We start from the raw sequence: 20,688 nt of genomic DNA on the forward strand, positions 1-20,688 counted from the left end.
CCCGGGGCAGTGGGTCTGCGCATCTCAGGGCCCAGGGCAGAGCTCACCTCAGGATGCTGCAAAAGGACACGGGGGGTGGGGGGGAGCCAACCAGCCCCCCAGAATGGGGAGAGGGCAAGATCATGGGGACAGAGCTCAAGAGAAACTCCCCCCACACCCACGGCAGATGCCCAAGCTCTGGCTCCCCAGCTTCTTTAGCCTTCACCCCCCACCCCCAACATTCACGCATTGGGACCCTCGGCTCCCTGGCCTATATCCCCTCCCCCATACATGTCCCACCATCCCATGTCCCCTCATGTCCCTGTCCCCCTCTTTCTGCCCCCTTCCCTATGTCCCTGTGATGAAATGGGACTGTTCGTAACATTTCCTCTGAACACTGTAGGGGTGCCTCAGTTTCCCCTATGCATTTCTCAGGTCTCCAGGTGGTGGGATAAGGGGGTATAATTATTGCAGAGCAAAGGACCAGTGTACATAAATGGCCGACACTCTGTCTTCTGGCAACTGATGGCCTGGGTCCTTCCCCCCTGCAATGTGAGAGCTAAAGCGTTGGAGAAGAAAGGAATCAGGTGACCTCCTGGCCTGGGAAAGGGACAAAGCCCAGAGGAGGAGGGGCTGGAGGGAGTTTCAGTTTGGGGCTGGCTGGGGACATGGAGTGAAGTGCAGACGGGGTTGTCTGGCTCACTGCCCCCCAAAATGGACCCAGCTGAGGGGTCCTGTTCTCTGCACCTACAAGCTCTGTTTTAGACCATGTTCCTGTCGTCTAGTAAACCTCTGTTTTACTGGCTGGCTGAGAGTCATGTCTGACTGCGAAGTTCTGGGGCAGGACCCTCTGGCTTCCCCAAGACCCCGCCTGGGCGGACTCTCTGTGTGAAGCGCACGGAGGGGCAGAGGATGCTGAATGCTCCGAGGTCAGACCCAGGAAGGTGGAAGCCGGGTGAGCTGTGTGTCCTGCAGACAGGCTGCTCCCAGAAAGGAGACTGCCCCAGAGTCCTGACTGGCTTCGTAGGGAGCAGTTCCAGAGCATCACCCAGGGACTCCGTGACAACTGGTGACAGAGGTGGGATGTACTGCACCCCGCGGATGGCGCTTCCTGCAGTAAGTGACTGGGGAGCAGTAAAACGAAGGGGGATTGACGAGGACCAGGTGTGTTGAAGGCTCAGAGAGGAGCGGTTTCGGGGGGCGGTTAACCCCTGGGAGTGTGTGACCAGTGAGAAGGACTGTGCAGTAATGGGGTCCCCCGGGGGACTGCGGTGAGCAGTCTCAGGGGAGGAGGAGTCTGCGGCTTGGCCCTGGGAGAGAGAAGGACTTTTGCAGTAACAGGGTTCCCCTGGGGATTGCAGCGAGCGGTCCCAGGGGCGGAGGAGTCTGCAGCTCGACCCTGGCAAAGAGGTGGTGACCTCGAGAAGGGCTGGCACACGAGGGGTTCTCCCTGGAAACCGTGGGGAGCTGAGAGCACACAGGCCTGTGAGTCCACAACAACTTGGGAAGAGCGGAGTGACGTCCTGTCACCGTCTCCTTAAGAAGGACATTGTAACCCTGTGCAGAAAAAGAGGGTTGAGCATTGGAAAGTTCACCAAGGCACAGTTAATCGTGCAGCTGGAGGAGGATGACCGCTCTAAGGAACAGATTCCTGACCCCAAATGGGGCTATAGCAGGATCTGGGAGCAGCTGGAGTGGGAGCCAGGCATCGCTAAGACTCCCGTCCCTGACCAGACGAGGGTCTTCACAATCGGGTTCCCCACCCGGGGATCGGAGACGGACGGGATTGGAGCTGAGTCCGAGGGAGCAAGAAGACTGTGAGAGACAGCGAGAGCCCGAGAAAGAGCTGCAGAAGCAGCAGCAGCATGAACTGGCGGTGGGGGAGCGGAGAGGCCTAGGGGACCTCCCAGGGGTGAGTGGGGATAGACCCCGGGGGGCGAGTTCCGCAGGGAACCTCGAGACTAAATTGCTGCCCCTGGTTAAGGAGGGGGGGATGTGGATGCCACGTCACTGCCTTTGAGCAGGCTGGAGATTTGAACCAGGGGGACCCTGCGGAAAAGCCCCGGTGTTTAGCTCCCTTGCTGGGTCCCAAGGCCATAGACTCTGTCAGCCAGATGGGTGGGGTGGTGGACAGGCTCCCACTCCTGACCCCAACCTATATGTCTGTGTGGAGTCTCCTGAGGTCAGGCCCCTCGGACCCCCAGTGGGAGCGGAAGGTGATGGTCAATGAGAAGACATTCCTGGGGTGGCGAGACCCTGGGACAAAGAGAACTGTTGTCAGGCCCCTGGTGGTGCAGCCTCAGATGCTGAGGGGCTGCGTGACCTCTGTCTTTGTGACCTCGGTGCCTCTGTCTTCACGAACAAGGTCAGCTCCCAGACTGCTGCCCTGGGCAGCACCGCATGGGGAGGAGGTGACCAGCCCTCTGTGGAGAAAGAAGTGCTTCGGGACTATTTATAAAAGCTGGACGAGCACAAGTCCATGGGGCCGGATGCGCTGCATCCGAGAGTGCTAAAGGAGTTGGCGGATGTGATTGCAGAGCCATTGGCCATTATCTTTGAAAACTCATGGCGATCCGGGAAAGTCCCGGACGCCTGGAAAAAGGCTAATGTAGTGCCCATCTTTCAAAAAGGGAAGAAGGAGGATCCTGGGAACTACAGACCAGTCAGCCTCACCCCAGTCCCTGGAAAAATCATGGGGCAGGTCCTCAAGGAATCAATTCTGAAGCACTTAGAGGAGAGGAAAGTGATCAGGAACAGTCAGCATGGATTCACCAAGGGCAAGTGGTGCCTGACGAATCTAATTGCCTTCTATGACAAGATAACTGGCTCTGTGGATGAGGGGAAAGCGGTGGATGTGTTGTTACTTGACTTTAGCAAAGCTTTTGACATGGTCTCCCACAGTATTCTTGCCAGCAAGTTAAAGAAGTATGGGCTGGATGAATGGACTTTAAGGTGGATAGAAAGTTGGCTAGATTGTCGGGCTCAACGGGTAGTGATCAATGGCTCCATGTCTAGTTGGCAGCCTTTTTCAAGTGGAGTGCCCCAAGGGTCGGTCCTGGGGCCGGTTTTGTTCAATATCTTCATAAATGATCTGGAGGATGGTGTGGATTGTACCCTCAGCAAGTTTGCAGATGACACTAAACTGGGAGGAAAGGTAGATACACTGGAGGGTAGGGATAGGATACAGAGGGCCCTAGACAAATTGGAGGATTGGGCCAAAAGAAATCTGATGAGGTTCAACAAGGACAAGTGCAGAGTCCTGCACTTAGGACGGAAGAATCCCATGCACCGCTACAGACTAGGGACCGAATGGCTAGGCAGCAGTTCTGCAGAAAAGGACCTAGGGGTTACAGTGGACGAGAAGCTGGATATGAGTCAACAGTGTATCCTTGTTGCCAAGAAGGCCAATGGCATTTTGGGATGTATATGTAGGGGCATTGCCAGCAGATCGAGGGACGTGATCGTTCCCCTGTATTCGACATTAGTGAGGCCTCATCTGGAGTACTGTGTCCAGTTTTGGGTCCCACGCTACAAGAAGGATGTGGAAAAATTGGAAAGAGTCCAGCGGAGGGCAACAAAAATGATTAGGGACAGAACAAAAAAGACAGAACAAGGAGTAATGGTCTCAAGTTACAGTGGGGGAGGTTTAGGTTGGATATTAGGAAAAACTTTTTCACTAGGAGGGTGGTGAAACACTGGAATGCGTTACCTAGGGAGGTGGTTGAATCTCCTTCCTTAGATATTTTTAAGGTCAGGCTTGACAAAGCCCTGGCTGGGATGATGTAGTTGGGGATTGGTCCTGCTTTGAGCAGGGGGTTGGACTAGATGACCTCCTGAGGTCCTTTCCAACCCTGACATTCTATGATTCTATGACCTGGGTGAGGTTAATAAATTTGTTTGTTTATTCTATCTGAAGCCGTGCATTTGGTTTGAAGCGTGTCAGAGACTCCCGTTGGGATAACAAGCCTGGTACATATCAATTTCTTTGTTAAATGGATGAACTCATAAAAGCTTGCAGCGTCCAGCAGGCATAACTGGACACTGCAAGATGGAGGTTCCTAGGGTTGTGTCTGGGACCGGAGATATCGGCTGGCGTCCTTCGGTTGCACAATCCAAGCAGCGGCTGGCCAAAAGTGCTCACTCCCGTAGCTGGGAGCAGCTCACATGCCAGAGGCTGTGCGGGAACAGCCCGGGAGTGGGGGTTCTCACCACGGAGGAGGGCAAGGCTGGCTCCCAGAGTCGAGGATTGGAGTGACCTAGCAGATCACCGGTCCAGATAACACCAGGGGAACGTCACACACCCCCGGCTCTGGGAGGGGAGTGGGGTATCTCCCTGTTCCAGGGCCGGCTCAGGGGGGTGGGCAATGGGACATGGGGTCTCTCCCCTCTGGGGGGTACTGGCTCCGATCCAGCCCCAAGGCAGGGGCACAAGAAGACTCAACTATCCTTTCACCGGTGGGTGGGGGTCCCGTATCCCTTTGTCCCTCCCATCCCATATCCCTCCAGTGTTTTTCCCGGGAATTGAAGTTGGGGGGGGTGTTTGAATTTATACGGGGGGGTCGGTCAGGGCCGATGAGGGCAAAGGGGGGCTGTATGGCACCATAGTAAAAACTGAAAAATGTTTCATGACCATTTTATTAGATTTAACACGTTTTAAAATCATCACAAATTAAAGTTGGCTACTCAAGCCTTCCATGGAGCACTACGTCTACATCCTTCTTGGTTTCTTGTTATCATTTTGCACGACTCTGTTAACGAACTTCTTGAATGCAATGCGTTCATCTTCGGTGGCTTCTTGTGTGTCCAGTACTTCCATTCCTTCAACTGATATGCTCATTAGTTCCTTCACATGATCAGGCAGAAGGTGACATCTTTCGCCACACAAAATACTATTCAGTGGCGAAGAAGAACGCTCCACTGTAGCTGTTGTGACGGGGAGTAGCAAGAGATGAATTCCTACTTCTCTCAGCCCAGGAAACGTAGCACAAAGATTGGGTCGAGCCACGAGTGAGGATAAAAAAGAAGTTGAAGTCAAATCTTCATTCATGAGTCGTACGATATTCCACTCTGTGTTCAAATTCTCTATTCTGTCCTGAGCACACGGCAGCCCCATTGCTGGTCGTGCCTCACTCCACTCAACGGTCGGTGTTTTATAGGACAGGGATCTGTAAAAGCTACGTAGAGGTTGAGTCGAATCTAGAAGTCGCTGTTGTAGATTTGTAAGAATCGAGCCTGTGTACTTTTTCAGCAGGCTTAACAGACACTTCTTGTCCTCTTCATTTAAGGAATCAATATAAGTGCCTTCATCAGTCAACTTCTGGACTGAAGTCTTTGCTTCTTCCAGTACATTTTCAATGCATCTCTCTCGGATTGATCCAAGGGTATCTTCTATTGCTGGACAAAGATCTACTACTTTTGTAGCAGATGCCTGGATGACATTGTTTAATGACCCAAGTGGTTTCAACAGTCGAGTTACAAGAGAGAGAACAGTGATAGTCTTCTCTGAATGTAGTAGCAAAACTAGTCCACCAGCCTCACCACTTAGATCCATCCCATCCTGGTAGATACTTTCCAAAGCCAGTAATAACATCTGGAGTAATTTCAAGACAACAGCCAAGGATCGCTCATGAGAAAGCCAGAGGGGTTTTCCAGGTTGGACTAATATGAACTTCAGTCCCACTGTATCTTCTATATTTTCCAAGACATTCAGTCTTTTTGGACTCTTGCTGAAAAAAGAATATAATGAAGACCTTAAATTTATAGCTTTTTTAATGTTGTTTGAAGATTCTGCAGCTCGTACTAGCGCTGGTTGAAGTAGATGGCCTCTGCAGTGTGTATAGGAGAGATTAGGGTTACACTTTTCTCTGAGCAAAGCTGGTACTCCACCATGTCTTCCTGAGAAGTTGCAAATGCACAAGCATGTTTGGGGTCCAATTGACAAGCATTTAACTCTTCTAAGATGTGGGTTGTCACAGATGCAGCTGATGTGTCTTCTATAACTTGAACATCTAGAAATGCATCTACTGGCCTACCACTGACATCAAGATAACGTACACAATGATTTAATACTTGGCTCCCATTTGCATCGGTGCATGCATCAGCCATGTATGCAAATTTTTTGAATGTGGTGAGAAAGTTCTTCACTTTTTCAACTGTTGAGTCTTTCTCTGTTGCACCGCATGCTTCTAACCAGTCAGCTGAGTTTCTTGCAGAAAGATAGTGAGCATCTGCCCGTCCACCACGGTTCAACTGACAGTGCACTTAACACTGGCCTGCAGTTTGCAGTGTGTGGTATCTCTTGCTTAAATAGAAAGTAGGATGCCACGGCCATGTCTGTTCGCATGAACTGTGTTGTGTCTCCAGCATTCTTAACAGCCTCATTAAGTACTTCTAAAAATTGGCTTTGAAAGTGGGCTTATAAGGCTTTCTGCATGTTGATGCACTCCAGAGTCCTGGTGTTTTGTAGCCTTTTCACGTAGTTTGTCAGCATTGGCTTTGCTGATTGGTCTGGCAAACCAAGCTCCTCCCCTTTTACCAGTTATAGCATTGGGAAGCTTTCCTTCTTTGTAAGCTTTTTTGGAAGAGGTGCGCCAGTCGCCATCTTTTGTAACTTCAATAAATGGGAACACTCTGACCGACAAACATCGAGAGCTGCCTTTAGGTTTTGGAGACTCTGTTTCTTTAGTAGGTGGCTGTATTTGTGCTGGTCGGATGTAGATACACCACTGGAACCTTTAGACGACATGTTGATATTTTCTTGGTGTGTTCTTCACCTTGGTTGGTTTTTGAGGCCTTTGAGTGGATTGTTTTTTCTCTTTTCATTTTCCCTTTGACCTGCAAGATATAGAAGAGATCTGAATAAATTAAATGTTTCGCTATAATAATGCAAATTTAACATAAGGATCATGCAAATTACACCAAAACACAGAACAGTTCTAGATTTCTAAAACAAATATACTTTTTTTATTTTAATTATTTAAATTGACTTTTGAAAAGTAAGCCATCATGGGATAAGAGGGAAGGTCCTCTCATGGATCAGTAACTGGTTAAAAGATGGGAAACAAAGAGTAGGAATAAATGCTAAGTTTTCAGAATGGAGAGAGATAAATAATGGTGTCCTGGAGGGGTCGGTACTGGGACCAGTCCTATTCAGCATATTCATAAATAATCTGGTAAACAGTGAGGTGGCATAATTTACAGATGATACAAAATAATTCAACATAGTTAAAGTCCAAAGTCGACTGCGAAGAGTTTCAAAGGGATCTCACCAAACTGGGTGACTGGGCAACAAAATGGCAGATGAAATTCAATGTTGATAAATGCAAAGTAATGCACATTGGAAAACATAATCTCAACTATACATACAAAATGATGGGATCTAAATTAGCTGTTACCACTCGAGAAAGAGATCTTGGAGTCATTGTGGATGGTTCTCTGATGCGATGGTTCACATCCCATCAGTGCGCAGCGGCAGTCAAAAAGCGAACAGAACGTTCCGAACCGTTAGGAAAGGGATAGATAACAAGACAGAAAATATCATAGAGCCACTAAATAAATCCATGGTACCCGCACACCTTGAATACTGCGTGCAGATCTGGTCACCCCATCGCAGAAAAGAGATATTGGAATTGGAAAAGGTAGAGAGATGGGCCACTAAAATGATTAGGGGTATGAAACAGGAGGAGAGATTAAAATGACAGGGACTTTTCAGCTTAGAAAAGAGATGACTAAGGGGGGATATGATAGAGGTCTATAAAATCGTGACTGGTGTGAAGAAAGTCAATAAGGAAATGTTATTTACTCCTTCACATAAGACAAGAACTAGCAGTCACCCAATTAAATTAATAGGCAGCAGGTTTAAAAAAACCAAAAGGAAGTACTTCTTCACACAACATACAGTCAAGTGGAACTCTTTGCCAGGGGATGCTGTGAAGGCCAAAACTATAACAGGATTTAAAAAAGAACTAGATAAGTGCATGGAGGTTACGTCCATCAGTGTCTATTAGCCCGGACGGGGAGGGATGCAACACCAGGCTCTGAGTGTCCCTAGCCTGTTTGCCAGAAGCTGGGAATGAGCGACAGGGGATGGATCACATGATGGTTCCCTGTTCTGTTCATTCCCTCTGGGGCACCTGGCACTGGCCACTGTCGGCAGACAGGATACTGGGCTAGATGGACCTTTGGTCTGACCCAGTCTGGACGTTCTTATGTAAAAATTAATTATAATAATAAAAAATGTTTAATACAGAAACTCCCCAACATAATGGCCTCTCAAGATAGCAACGAGGTGAGACAACAACCTTTGCAAATAATGCCTTTTAAAGATCTTGGCCTACGAGGAAACTTATTTATATTTGTATTCCCAGTCACAAATCTAGCATTCAGGAGCAAAGTCACTGAAATTAGTCCAACAAACAAATGTACATTTAACGGGCCCCTCGCTTTTCCCTCCACCGCACCCCACTCACCGGTGTTGTCCTTGGTCAGTGGACACTCAGAGTTCAGAGGTGCTTTTACGTGAGTTCACCTCCTAGGTGGGGGGCAAGAAGGCACCTTGCTCGTTCCTCCAGCTGCTCACCATTCGCTCTGGCCACTGTTGTTCGTTGTGCCACCGTTCACTCCATTGCTCTGTGGCCAGGGCCCTGCGCCGTCACCTTCTGCTGCCACCTGCCACTGTGACCTCTGCGAGTGGGTCTCTTGAGGTTCCACCAGCTCTCAGTGATTCCAGCTGAGCTCTCAGTGGGGGAACCTCGCTGCTCGTGCGGGCTGGGCCGTCTCTTCCACAGAAACACTGTCCCACAGCAGGTCTGAGCACTTAGACCTGATTCTCAGTGATTTCAGCTGCAGTGGTCACTTAAGAAAACAAAAGACTCTCTATGGAGCCTACTCAGCTCTGTCTCTAAAGAGTGGAGAGGGGCAGGTCAAATCGTACTTGGGACTCAGGCAGACCATCAAGCAAAACACCTGTCCCCACCCTCTCTCTTGATGCCCTCAGTCAGCACAGGCCAAGTACAGTTCTACTGCCCTTTAGTCATACAATAAAACAACATTTCATTACACACACACACACACACACACACACACCCCGCTGCATTCAAGTGATTTGTAACCCAACCCCAGCCAGAATCTATCACTTGGGCAGCGCAGCTCTGTTTGCCGGATACCTAGGTAGATGAGGTGTGAATGTAAATATAATCTGGTCCTGAAGCCTTTCCCCCCAGCCCCCAGCTCATCACTAGCAGCCAGGGAGAGCTCATTTAGACTTTGCTTACAAATCATAATTTGAAATTATTAGGTTGGCCACCATCGCCGAAATGAGTGAACCAACATTGTCATAAACAACAGCTGTATAAGGAAGCTAGTCTTTGTTCATACTTTCCAAATCTATTACACATTTTCAGATACACGTATTTTATCATATACTGTATAGGCTTTCAAAGTGTGTATTAATGTTTCAATTTCAATTCAAATTTCCAACCAGTGATTAAATTGGCAACACTGCACGTAACTAGTTCACAACTCGGGAGGTGTTGGGGAAATTCACGGGGGGTGTAGGGAAATTCCTGCTGCATGCCTTGCTGAGTCATAAGGTGTATCCCTTGCCTTCTCTCAGTGGGTCAGTTGTATAGCTGATGGCCCTTGATGGGCTGTCAAGCAGGCTAGGCAGTGCTGATGCCAGGCTATCTGGGGGTGTCATCCAGATACACAACACAAGTTTAGAACTACAGACACACTATACATATAACTTACAATACAAAGGTGATACAAATACAGAAACGAGATTATCATACCTGGCAAATTATAACATTTTTGCAGATACCTTACAAGGCATATCATAACTCATTGCAATTTTACAATATTCATAATATCCTCACATGTCCCCCAAACTCCATACAGCATCACAGGGAGAGCACCGCCTGTGTCTGTGGGGAGCCAGGGGCACTGTGGGGTCAAGCACTCGATAACTAACCCTTTCCCGGCTGGATTTCCCACTCTGCCCGCTCCCTTTCCTTAGGGCCAGTACCCAGCATTTCACAGCCACGGTCACCCCACCCCTCTGCCACCTGCCCCTTCACAGCTAGCTCCTGCCAGGGGGTCCCCATCAACTCGGTTACAGCCTCCCCCTCGGGGATCCAGGTCGTTCCCTGCCCATCCAGGGCCGCACTGGGCAGGGTGTGTTTGGCCCTAAATCCCCCCAGTAGTACCTATCAGGGCTCATCGCCCAGCCCTGAGCCGGGCCCCCCGGCATCCTAAGACAGAGCCCCTGGCCCCCTCTGTGTGGGAATGCTGCATCTGGTCCTGGTGATGGAATAACAGCACTTCCTGCCCCCCAGGTCTCTGTCCCCCTCCTCTCTCTGCAGCGGGGTCCCCCAGCCCCTTTTTTCTCCCTCTTTCTCTCTAGACCTCCCCGACCCTGTATTTCTATTGTACAAACCCCCAGAGCTTCCCTCTCCCCTGACCCCCAAATCTCCCCACCCCAGGGGAGGCTGTGATACCAGAGCCTCCCAATGTCCCCCCGTGGTGGGTTCAACCGACGAAGGTGAGTGAGAAGTTCAGGCAGCTTCACGAGAACCTGGACAAATGAACGTTGAGGGGAAAGTTGGCAAGACAGAAAGACGGGATTAGTCCAACCCGAGCGGCCGCCAGACAGAACCCACGGGCCGGGCTGGGGCCTGCCTGGGACACGGGAGAATCTGGGGAGCAGAAATCTGTGACCAAAATTGGGGTGTGTCACGGACTCACAGGACGTGTCCATTCTTGGCCCCATACACTCCCTGGGGGGAACCCCCTTCAGTGCCTTCTCAGGGGTCCACTCTCTCGGGGGTTAGGCCCCGCCACCTTGCTGGGGCCCAGCCTTGCTGGGGTTACGAGGACTCTGCCACATGGGGGGGAGGAAGGGGACCCTCAAGGTCAGGCAGGCTGCTGGGTAAAGGGAGTGGGAGCGAGGACTCAGATCCTTTCGCTAGCCAATCCCACCGGGGCGGGTATAAGCCAGGAAAGTTCCCCACAATAGCGGGACCATTCCCCCGCTTACACACAGCACCACCCCTGACATGTAGGGGACTGTGCAAGTCTCTACTATCCACTGAGGTTTATAACCTTCAGCTCCGCCCCTCACCCTCTAACTGATGTGTTACCTGGGAAAGGCCCCCCGCCGATAAGATGCTCCCCCTTCCGAGTCACAGGGAAAACTGCTCAGGACCTGGAAAGAGAGGTCCGGAAAATGCTGGCTTTGAGGGTGATCCAGCCATCTGCCAGCCCTTGGGCCTCGCCGGTGGTGCTGGTCCCCAAAAAGGACGGGTCGGTCCGGTTCTGTGTGGACTATCCGAAGCTCAATGCCATCACTGTATCTGATGCCTACCCCATGCCCAGGCCTGACGAGCTCCTAAACAAGCTGGGAGGAGCTCGGTACCTTACCACCACGGACCTTACAAAGGGCTACTGGCAAGTGCCGCTGGATGCAGATGCCCGGCTGAAATCGGCCTTTATCACCCCTCTGGGGCTCTGTGAGTTCCTGACCCTGCCTTTCGGCCTCAAGGGAGCGCCGGCCACCTTCCAGCGCCTGGTGGACCAGCTACTGAGGGGGATGGAGAGTTTTGCCGTGGCGTATATTGATGACATCTGTGTCTTTAGCCAGACCTGGGAGGACCACGTGTCCCAGGTTAGACAAGTGCTGGACCAACTCCAGGGGGCTGGGCTGACTGCAAAAGCAGAGAAGTGCAAGGTGGGGATGGGTGAAGTATCTTACCTGGGCCATCGGGTGGGGAGCGGCCGCCTAAAGCCGGAACCAGCCAAGGTGGAGGTGATCAGAGACTGGCCCGCTCCCCGCACCAAAAGCAGGTCCAAGCCTTTATTGGGATGGCAGGATACTACCGAAGATTTGTGCCCCACTTTAGCGCCATAGCCACCCCCATCACTGAGCTATGGAAGAAGGGGAAGCCAGACAAGGTGGTCTGGACCGAGCAGTGCCAGGAGGCTTTCCAGGCGCTGAAGGAGGCTCTGGTCAGTGGCCCAGTTCTGGTAACCCCAGACTTTGACAAGCCCTTTGTGGTGTTCACCGACACCTCAGACATGGGACTGGGGGCGGTGTTAATGCAGGAGGATGAAAAGGGGGAGAGACACCCCATCGTGTACCTGAGCAAGAAGTTGCTACCCCGGGAGCAACACTACGCGGCCATGGAGAAGGAGTGCCTGGCCATGGTGTGGGCCCTCAAGAAACTAGAGCCCTATCTCTTCGGGCGACCCTTAACCGTTTACACCGACCACTCTCCCCTGACCTGGCTGCACCAGATGAAAGGAGCCAACGCCAAGCTCCTGAGGAGGAGCCTGCTCCTGCAGGATTATGACATGGACGTGGTCCACGTGAAGGGAAGTGCCAACCTGATAGCAGACGCGTTGTCCCGGAGAGGGGGCCCCGAACTTCCCCAGGTCACTGGTCAGAGTGACCCCGCTCAGTTCAGTCTCGAAGGGGGGAGAGATGTGATGATGTGACGCAGCAGGGAGGGGGGAGTGTTGACCTGGGAATGTGCCCTGGGGATGGGAGACCTGAGAGCCTGTCACCTGAGCCAGGAGGGGGAGGGGGAGGTGACACCTCTGCCCAGGAATGTGAACAGAAGCTGCAGGAGGGAGCCTGCTGGGGGGGTTTAGTTTCAGTTTGAGGCTGGGTGGTGGAACGCAGGGAACCCCAAGGCTGGGGTCTAAGCTCCCTGCTCCCCCAGAAAGACTTGACTGACGGGTCCTGGGTGTACCCACAAGCTCTGTTTTGGACTGTGTTCCTGTTGTCCAATAAACCTTCTGTTTTACTGGCTGGCTGAGAATCTCAGTGAATCCCAGGAAGAGGGGTGCAGGGCCTCGACTCCCCCACACTCCATGATACCTGGCTACCACTCCAGCTGCTCCCAGATCCTGCTATAGCCCCATTTGGGGTCAGGAATCTGTTCCGTAGAGCGGTCATCCTCCTCCAGCTGCACGATTAACTCTGCTTTGGTGAACTTTCCAATGCGCAACCCTCTCTTTTTGCACAGGGTTACAGTGTCCTTCTTAAGGAGACAGTGACAGGCCGTCACTGCGCTCTTCCCAAGTTGTTGTGGACTCACAGGCCTGTGTGCTCTCAGCTCCCCACGGTTTCCAGGGAGAACCCCTAGGGTGCCAGCCCTTCTCGAGGTCACCACCTCTTTGCCAGGGTCAAGCTGCAGACTCCTCCGCCCCGGGACCGCTCGCTGCAATCCCCTGGGGGACCCTGTTACTGCAAAAGTCCTTCTCTCTCCCAGGGCCAAGCCGCAGACTCCTCCGCCCCTGAGACTGCTCACCGCAGTCCCCCGGGGGACCCCTTTACTGCACAGTCCTTCTCACTGCTCACACACTCCCAGGGGTTAACCGCCCCCCAAAACCGCTCCTCTCTGAGCCTTCAACACACCTGGTCCTCGTCAATCCCCCTTCGTTTTACTGCTCCCCCATCTCTTACTGCAGGAAGCGCCATCCGCGGGGTGCAGTACATCCCACCGCTGCCACCAGTTGTCACGGAATCCCTGGGTGATGCTCTGGAACTGCTCCCTACGAAGCCAGTCAGGACTCTGGGGAAGTCTCCTTTCTGTGAGCAGCCTGTCTGCAGGGCAAACAGCTCACCCGGCTTCCACCTTCCTGAGTCTGACCTCAGAGCAATCAGCATCCTCTGCCCCTCTGTGAGCTTCCCACAGCGAGTCCGCCCAGGCGGGGTCTTGGGGAAGCCAGAGGGTCCTGCCCCACAACTTCACAGTCAGCCGTGACTCTCAGCCAGCCAGTAAAACAGAGGTTTATTCGACGACAGGAACATGGTCTAAAACAGAGCTTGTACGTGTAGAGAACAGGACCCCTCGGCCGGATCCATTTTGGGGGGCAGTGAGCCAGACAGTCCCGTCTGCACTTCACTCCATGTCCCAGGCCAGCCCCAAACTGAAACTCCCTCCAGCCCCTCCTCCTATGGGCTTTGTCCCTGTCCCGGGCCAGGAGGGCACCCGATTCCTTTGTTCTCCAACCCTTTAGCTCTCACCTTGCAGGGGGGAAGGACCCAGGCCATCAGTTGCCAGGAGACAGAGTGTCGGCCATTTATGTACACTGGCCCTTTGCTCTGCAATAATAACACCCCCTTATCCCACCACCTGGAGACTTGAGAAATGCATAGGGGAAACAGGCACGCCTACAGTATTCAGAGGAAACATTAAGAAGAGTCCCATTTCATCACAGGGACATAGGGCAGGGGGCAGAAAGAGGGGGACAGGGACATGAGGGGACATGGGATGGTGGGACATGTATGGGGGAGGGGATATAGGCCAGGGAGCTGAGGGTCCCAATGCGTGAATGTTGGGGGTGGGGGGTGAAGGCTAAAGAAGCTGGGGAGCCAGAGCTTGGGCATCTGCCGCGGGTGTGGGGGAGGGGAGTTTCTCTTGAGCTCTGTCCCCGTGATCTTGCCCTATCCCATTTCTGGGGGGCTAGTTGGCTCCCCCGCACCCCCCGTGTCCCTTTTGCAGCATCCTGAGGTGAGCTCTGCCCTGGGCCCTGAGATGTGCAGACCCACTGCCCCGGGTATGGGATTGGGAAGGGACACGGGGCCTTTCACCTCTAGAGGGCTGGCTCGAATCTGTGTCCTTTTCTCTTAGCACTAGACCCCACCCCGCAACCAGAGCCAGGAGAGAACCCAGGAGTCCTGGCTCCCAGTCACCCCCACGCACCAATCACTAGACCCCATTCCCCTCCCAGAGCCATGGTATAGAACAGGGTAGGTGCCGGGCATCAGGTTTACACAGAATTTCACTGGCAGTAGAAGAAACCGGAAGTGAGCGCCGGTTCTGGCCAGATTTCCCCTTTCCCAGATTTATCCACTGCTCCTTTATCAACTCAGGATCTACATTTACCCCTCCCTCCCCTGCTTACGGGGATCAGAAACCACAACCCCCACCCCCCTCAAACCCCCCTGTCGTGTCTCTGTGCCACATCACTCAGCTAAGAACGGTGTGTGCAGCGATGGTACCTGAGAAGGAGGTTGGCCAGGTCCCTTCACCCTCATTCTCCAGGGCCGGGGCTGGGCCCAGCTGGGTCAGGAAGGAATCTCTGTCCCACTCCTTGGGAGAGGGTTTCTTTGTGGGGGGCACTGTGTGTGGGGGGGTAGAAGCCCTCCTCTGCTCTGAGCTGCTGCTCCAGGGAGGCTAGACGGGCTTGTTGGAAAAGCTCAGGGCAGCCTGGACACCTCTTGACACCTCCTGAGATTCCCCTGTTCCCAGCTGGTCCCCGGACTGGGCAACTCCCATGTGGGGCTGGGTTGTGATGGGGGGTGGCGTGGGACCAGGCAGCTGCAGGAGGGGATGTGGTTTGCTGGGCGTTGCAGGGAGCTGGCTTTGCTCTGCCTGCGGTAGATTTGGGCTGGAGATTGCAGAGAAACCACCTGATGGGAAGAAAGGGGCCGAGCGCATCACGGGCTTCCTGGTGCTGCAGCCCCCGGCGCAGTTCCTCATTCCGCTCGCACTCGGACCTCAGGCTCAGTGGAGCTCAGCACTGGGGTGTTGGTGGCAGCACTGAGGGACCCCCCTCTGCCCCATCATGGCGTCTGCTCTCACCGTCCTCTTCCTCGGTAAGTATCGGAGACAGCCAGGGCGTGTGTCCATGTGGGGGGTAGATCTGAGACCAGGGCGTATGCCCAAGGAGGGGGGATCTGAGACCTGTGCTCATGGCGGGGTGGGGTGGGGTGGAAATGAGACCAGGGTGCGGGATCCAGTTGCTCTGGGATCTGGTCACTAACGAGCCGTCTCCTCTCCAGGCTGCTGGCTGGCCGGTCACAGTGGGGCGTGGGGAGGTGAGTATCAGTCTGGGGGGAGAACAGTAACATCAAGGATGGGGGAGGGGATCTGAGTCCTGAACCCTACCCAAAACTCAACACAAACTCCCCCTGGGCGCTCAGACCCGTCCCAGTTCTTCTCTGCCCCGCCCCACCAGGGAGTAACGAGGAGCCGACTCTGGCTCCCGGGGTCTGAGAAAGCAGATGGGAACCATCCACTGGTTCAGTGTCCTGCCCCCCAAGGCTGGAAGATTGCGGGGGGGGAGGGGGGAATGTGGATTTATTTCAACTCATACAAACCTTATCAGGGCCCACCCGTGGGCTCTAGATCCCCTGGGGGTAACCGAAACGTTCACGGTCAGTGCAGCCGTGGGGGAGAACCCCTCCAGATCAGCCCCCTCCCCACCACCTCCCTCCCCTGCACTCACAGCCGCCCACCCCGCGATCCCAAGGCCTGGGGAAAGGTGGGTCTCTGCACTGATGGGACGCTCAGAGCCAGGCTCTGCCCTGAGCCCAGCAGAGGGGACAGAGTCACTGGGGGGTTCCCCAGCCGGGGGAAGAAGCAGCCACTGGACATTGAGGGCTGAGGGAGGGGGGATCCCTGCCCCCAGCGGGAGCTGCAGAGCCGGGGGGACTTTCCCAGGTAACACATCAGTTAGGGGGTGACGGGCAGAGCTGAAGGTATAAACCTCAGTGGACAGTAGAGACTTGCACAGTCCCCTACAAGTCAGGGGTGGTGCTGTGTGTAAGCGGGGGAACGGTCCCGCTATTGTGGGGACCTTTCCTGGCTTATACCCGCCCCGGCGGGATTGGCTAGCGAAAGGATCTGAGTCCTCGCTCCCACTCCCTTTACCCAGCGGCCTGCCTGACCTTGAGGGCTCCCCTTCCTCCCTCCCGTGTGCCAGAGTCCTCGTAAACCCGGCAAGGCTGGGCCCCAGATTCCTGGGGGGCTCGACCCCCCAACCTTGTTGTGGTCACTTCAGGAAGGGGCGAGGGTGTTCCCCTTCCAGGGTGCTCTCTCTGCGCTGGATGCTTCCCTGACCCTCTGATCATTACATTGCTTCTCCCTGCAGAGCCCACCTACCCCAAACCCAGCATCTCCCTGAGCCCCAGCGGAGGGGTCTCCCTGGGGGGAGCCGTGGCCGTCTGGTGTCAGGGGTAGCACCGTGGTTAGCAGTTCGTGCTGAATAAAGAGGGACGCCGTTTCCAAACTGTGGCTTCGAAGGGGTTTGAGGCTGTGTTTCCCGTCAGCAACGTGAGCCGGGAGGACCGAGGGAGCTACAGCTGCTCCTATCAGAACAGATTGGAGCCGTTCGCTACGTCGTCCCCCAGCGACCCTGTGGATCTGGTGGTGAGAAGTGAGGGGCTCAGCTCGGCGTCCCCGTTCCCAGCCCCACCCCCAATGCGACCCTCATGGGGGCTCGGTGCTAATGGGACGCTCAGAGCCAGGCTCTGCCCTGAGCCCTGAGCCCGCAGTGGGGATGCCCAGCCGGGGAGCGGGGAAGGAGTCACTGGGGGGTTCCCCAGCCAGGGGGGAGCAGCAGCCCCTGGGGACTTGGGGCAGGGAGGTGACTTTCACGCTGCCCCTTGTGTGTAGGAACCGTGAGTTGCTATTTAATCCCGTGATCCCCTCCCCTCTCTTCTCCTGGCGCGGCCACAGACTCTGTGTCATTCTTTGTCAGGGGGCTTCAATCTTGGGGGATCTCAGACTGACCACCCACAAACTGAGATGCCCACAGTTAGTGGAGACCTCTGCAAACACTGGCCTCAATAGCGCTGGATCCCTTGTGTTGGGGGAGCATGTAGGGCCCCTGCCATGGTCAGGACCCCGTTGTGCCCAGCGCTGCATAAACACAGAGTGAAGAGACCGTCCCTGCCCCTGGGAGCTCAGGAAGGAAAGTGAATCTGACTGGGACTCAGGTTCCCCCTGCAGAATGGGGATAAAGATGCCTCGATGCCTCCCGGGGGGGCTGACTTCCTTCCTGTGTGGGGCTCAGGCCCTATAGTGCCAGGCTCTGGAGAGCAGCCTCTGAGTCGCCCTGTGCTCGGGGGGAGGGGAAAGGGAGGATGCAGTGATTGAGGCAGGGGCCACACATGGCGTATGAGGACCCGAAGAACTAGGCAGCCATGGCTCCATGTGTGTGGGACTGGGAGCCCAGGTCACAGGGCCAGGTTTCTGGGTCAGGGGGACTCTGGGATGTGGGAGAGAATCTCTGCCAGGGGGCCCCTGGATCTGCCCATGCCAAGCCCAGACGGGGAATCATAGAAGATTAGGGTTGGAAGGGACCTCAGGAGGTCATCTAGTCCAACCTCCTGCTCAAAGCAGGACCAACACCAACTAAATCATCCCAGCCAGGGCTTTGTCAAGCCGGGCCTTAAAAATCTCTAAGGATGGAGATTCCACCACCTCCCTAGGGAACCCATTCCAGTGCCTCACCCCCCTCCTAGTTAAATAGTTGTTACGGGTTGGATCACAGAAACCCCCTTGGGGCTCCTTCTAGTCTGGGTCCAGCTATCACTCACATCCCTGAAGTTACTGTCCTTTGTTCCAGTTTATTCAGGTATCTTTGGGGGTGGAGAGGCTCTCTCTTTAGCCAGCTGAAGACAAAATGGAGGCGTCTTCCAGAGGTTTAAATAGACTTTCTCTTGTGGGTGGAGACCCCCTCCTCTCTCTGATGCAAAGTCCAGCTACAAAATGGAGTTTTGGAGTCACCTGGGCAAGTCACATGTCCACGCATGACTGAGTTCCTTACCAGCCACGCCACATTCCTGGGAAAGCCCAGATGTGGACTGGCGTCTCCAAATTCATTGTTGGCTTATGGGCTTCTTGATTGGGCATTTTCTGAGAATAGTCCTTTCTCAGGAAGCTGACCAACTGCTTCACTAAAACCTACTCAGAATCAAACAAGTTCGCAGCCAATACTCATAACTTCGAATACGATAAGGACACATGGATACAAATAGGATGAATAGATTCAATAGGTCATAACCTTGACAGAGATATGTTACGTTGCATATGTAGCATAAAATACATTCTAGTTATGTCATATATGCATTGACGAGTATATTTTCATAAAGCCTTATGGCGGCACCGTCACAATAGTGTTTCCTAATATCCAAACGAGACCTCCCCCACTGCAACCTGACACCATTGCTCCTTGTTCTGTCATCTGCCCCCACTGAGAACAGCCCAGCTCCATCCTCTTTGGAGCCCCCCTTCAGGGAGTTGAAGGCTGCTATCAAATCCCCCCTCACTCTTTTCTTCTGCAGCTGGAGGCCAGGGCTGGGTGGGTGCCCGGGTCTGGCTCTCACAGCCTGTCTCCTGTGCGCAGATCCCAGCTTACCCAGACCCTCCATCTCTCTGATCCCCACTGGGGTCACCGCCCCAGGGGCAGACGTCACCATCCGGTGTGAGGGGCAGCGCCGGGACGTGAGGTTCTTCCTGCACAAGGCTGGAGACCTGAACCCGCCGCGACACATGGACCCTGCTGGGGACGGGGCCGAGTTCCGCATCCCCACCGTGGTCTGGCAGCACGGAGGGAACTACAGCTGCAGCTACCGGCCCCGATCAGAGCCCTTCGTCTCCTCGCAGCCCAGCGACCCCGTGCAGCTGGTGGTAGCAAGTGAGGGGCCCGGCTCCACGTCCCCGCTCCCAGCCGGACCCTCAGAAGGTCGGCATCCTGATGGGATGCTCAGAGCCAGGCTCTGCCCAGAGCCATAGGACTCCCGTAGACAGGCAGCGGGGACAGTGTCACTGGGGGGTTCCCCAGGCAGGGGGGAGCAGCAGCTCCTGGAGGTTCACAGCTGAGGGAGGGGGGATCCCTGCCCCCAGGGGGAGCTGCAGAGCAGTGGCCTTTCCCAGGGGATGCTCCCCCGGCTGCCCCCGCACTGGGGTTGCACAGAGGAATCAGGGCCCAGGGGCTGCCCAGCCAGCTCCGTCCCCAGCCACAAACCCCCCTCCCTGGGACTGACAGTAACGATCGATGCTGAGTCACGGGCAGAATTGGATTAAGGTTTCCTGGGGCCCTGGGCCAGAGCAAGGTGGAGTCTCTCCCCACCTTTTCACCTGCCCTCCCTCTCCTGTCCCGCCTCCTCGGCCTGTGGCCCCGCCCACAGCACACCCTTTCTGCCCTTCCCCAGTCTCGCCCCATTCCGTCCCCCCCAGTGCAGCCCCACAACCCATTTGCTACTTTCTGCCCCCGCCCACTGTGGGCCCAAGACCGGAGAAGCTCTGTCCCCCCACCCAGCCCCACACCCAGCTGGATCCTCCGGGGCTTTGCACTGATGGGTCGCTCAGAACCAGGGTCTGCTCTGAGCCCTGGGCCCAGCAGAGGGGACACCCGGCCTGGCAGCCGGGACGGAGTCACTTGGGGGTTCCCCAGCCAGGGGTGAGCAGGAGCCACTGGAGGTTCGGGGCAGAGGGAGGGGGGATCCCTTCCCCCAGGGGGAGCTGCAGAGAAGGGGGCTTTTCCCAGGGGGATGTTCCCCTGCGTTGCTCCCGTTCTTGGGAGCCATAGAGGAGGTTGGGTCTGGGGCGGTGGGTAATTACTGTGGAAACAGGTCGTGGTGCCCAGGGGTGGGTGGGGCTGAGACATCGGGGGAGGGACAGCCCGGACCCTGAGCTCCCCCGATGCCTCCTGCTCTGCAGGTCACTGCCTGGAGTTTGCTGGGGGATGCCAGGGGAGGGACAGGCTCTCGTGGGCTAAGCTGTGAAATTGGGCCCAGCTGGTGCCAGAGTCCTGGGGAAATAACCCCCCATTATCGGGCCACATGACATCCCCCTGGCAATAGGAGTGAGGATTACCCAGAATTCCCTTGGTTCTTCCTTCCCCTCCCCCCAGTGGGGGTCTATGGTCCCCCCGACCCTCCCCCAATAGATGTTCTGCCGCCTGTGGCTGCAC

The 20,688-nt window shown here is 54.7% G+C and overlaps 1 protein-coding gene and 1 long non-coding RNA gene across 2 annotated transcripts in view; one reads left to right on the top strand and one right to left on the bottom strand.

Annotated features, from left to right (window-relative positions):
- The window catches only part of LOC119564877 (immunoglobulin superfamily member 1-like), a 967,916-nt gene that overhangs the window by 91,920 nt on the left and 855,308 nt on the right, over nucleotides 1-20,688 (top strand). Inside the window, exon 6 of the mRNA XM_043534610.1 lies at nucleotides 19,120-19,410. Coding sequence (XP_043390545.1) covers nucleotides 19,120-19,410 — 291 coding nt within the window. The remainder of the gene's footprint in view (nucleotides 1-19,119; nucleotides 19,411-20,688) is intronic.
- Nucleotides 1-20,688, bottom strand: part of LOC122463646 — a 106,468-nt gene that overhangs the window by 55,978 nt on the left and 29,802 nt on the right. The window lies entirely within an intron of this gene.

Source organism: Chelonia mydas, chromosome 23, assembly GCF_015237465.2.
Source record: "Chelonia mydas isolate rCheMyd1 chromosome 23, rCheMyd1.pri.v2, whole genome shotgun sequence".
NCBI classification, from domain to species: domain Eukaryota; kingdom Metazoa; phylum Chordata; order Testudines; family Cheloniidae; genus Chelonia; species Chelonia mydas.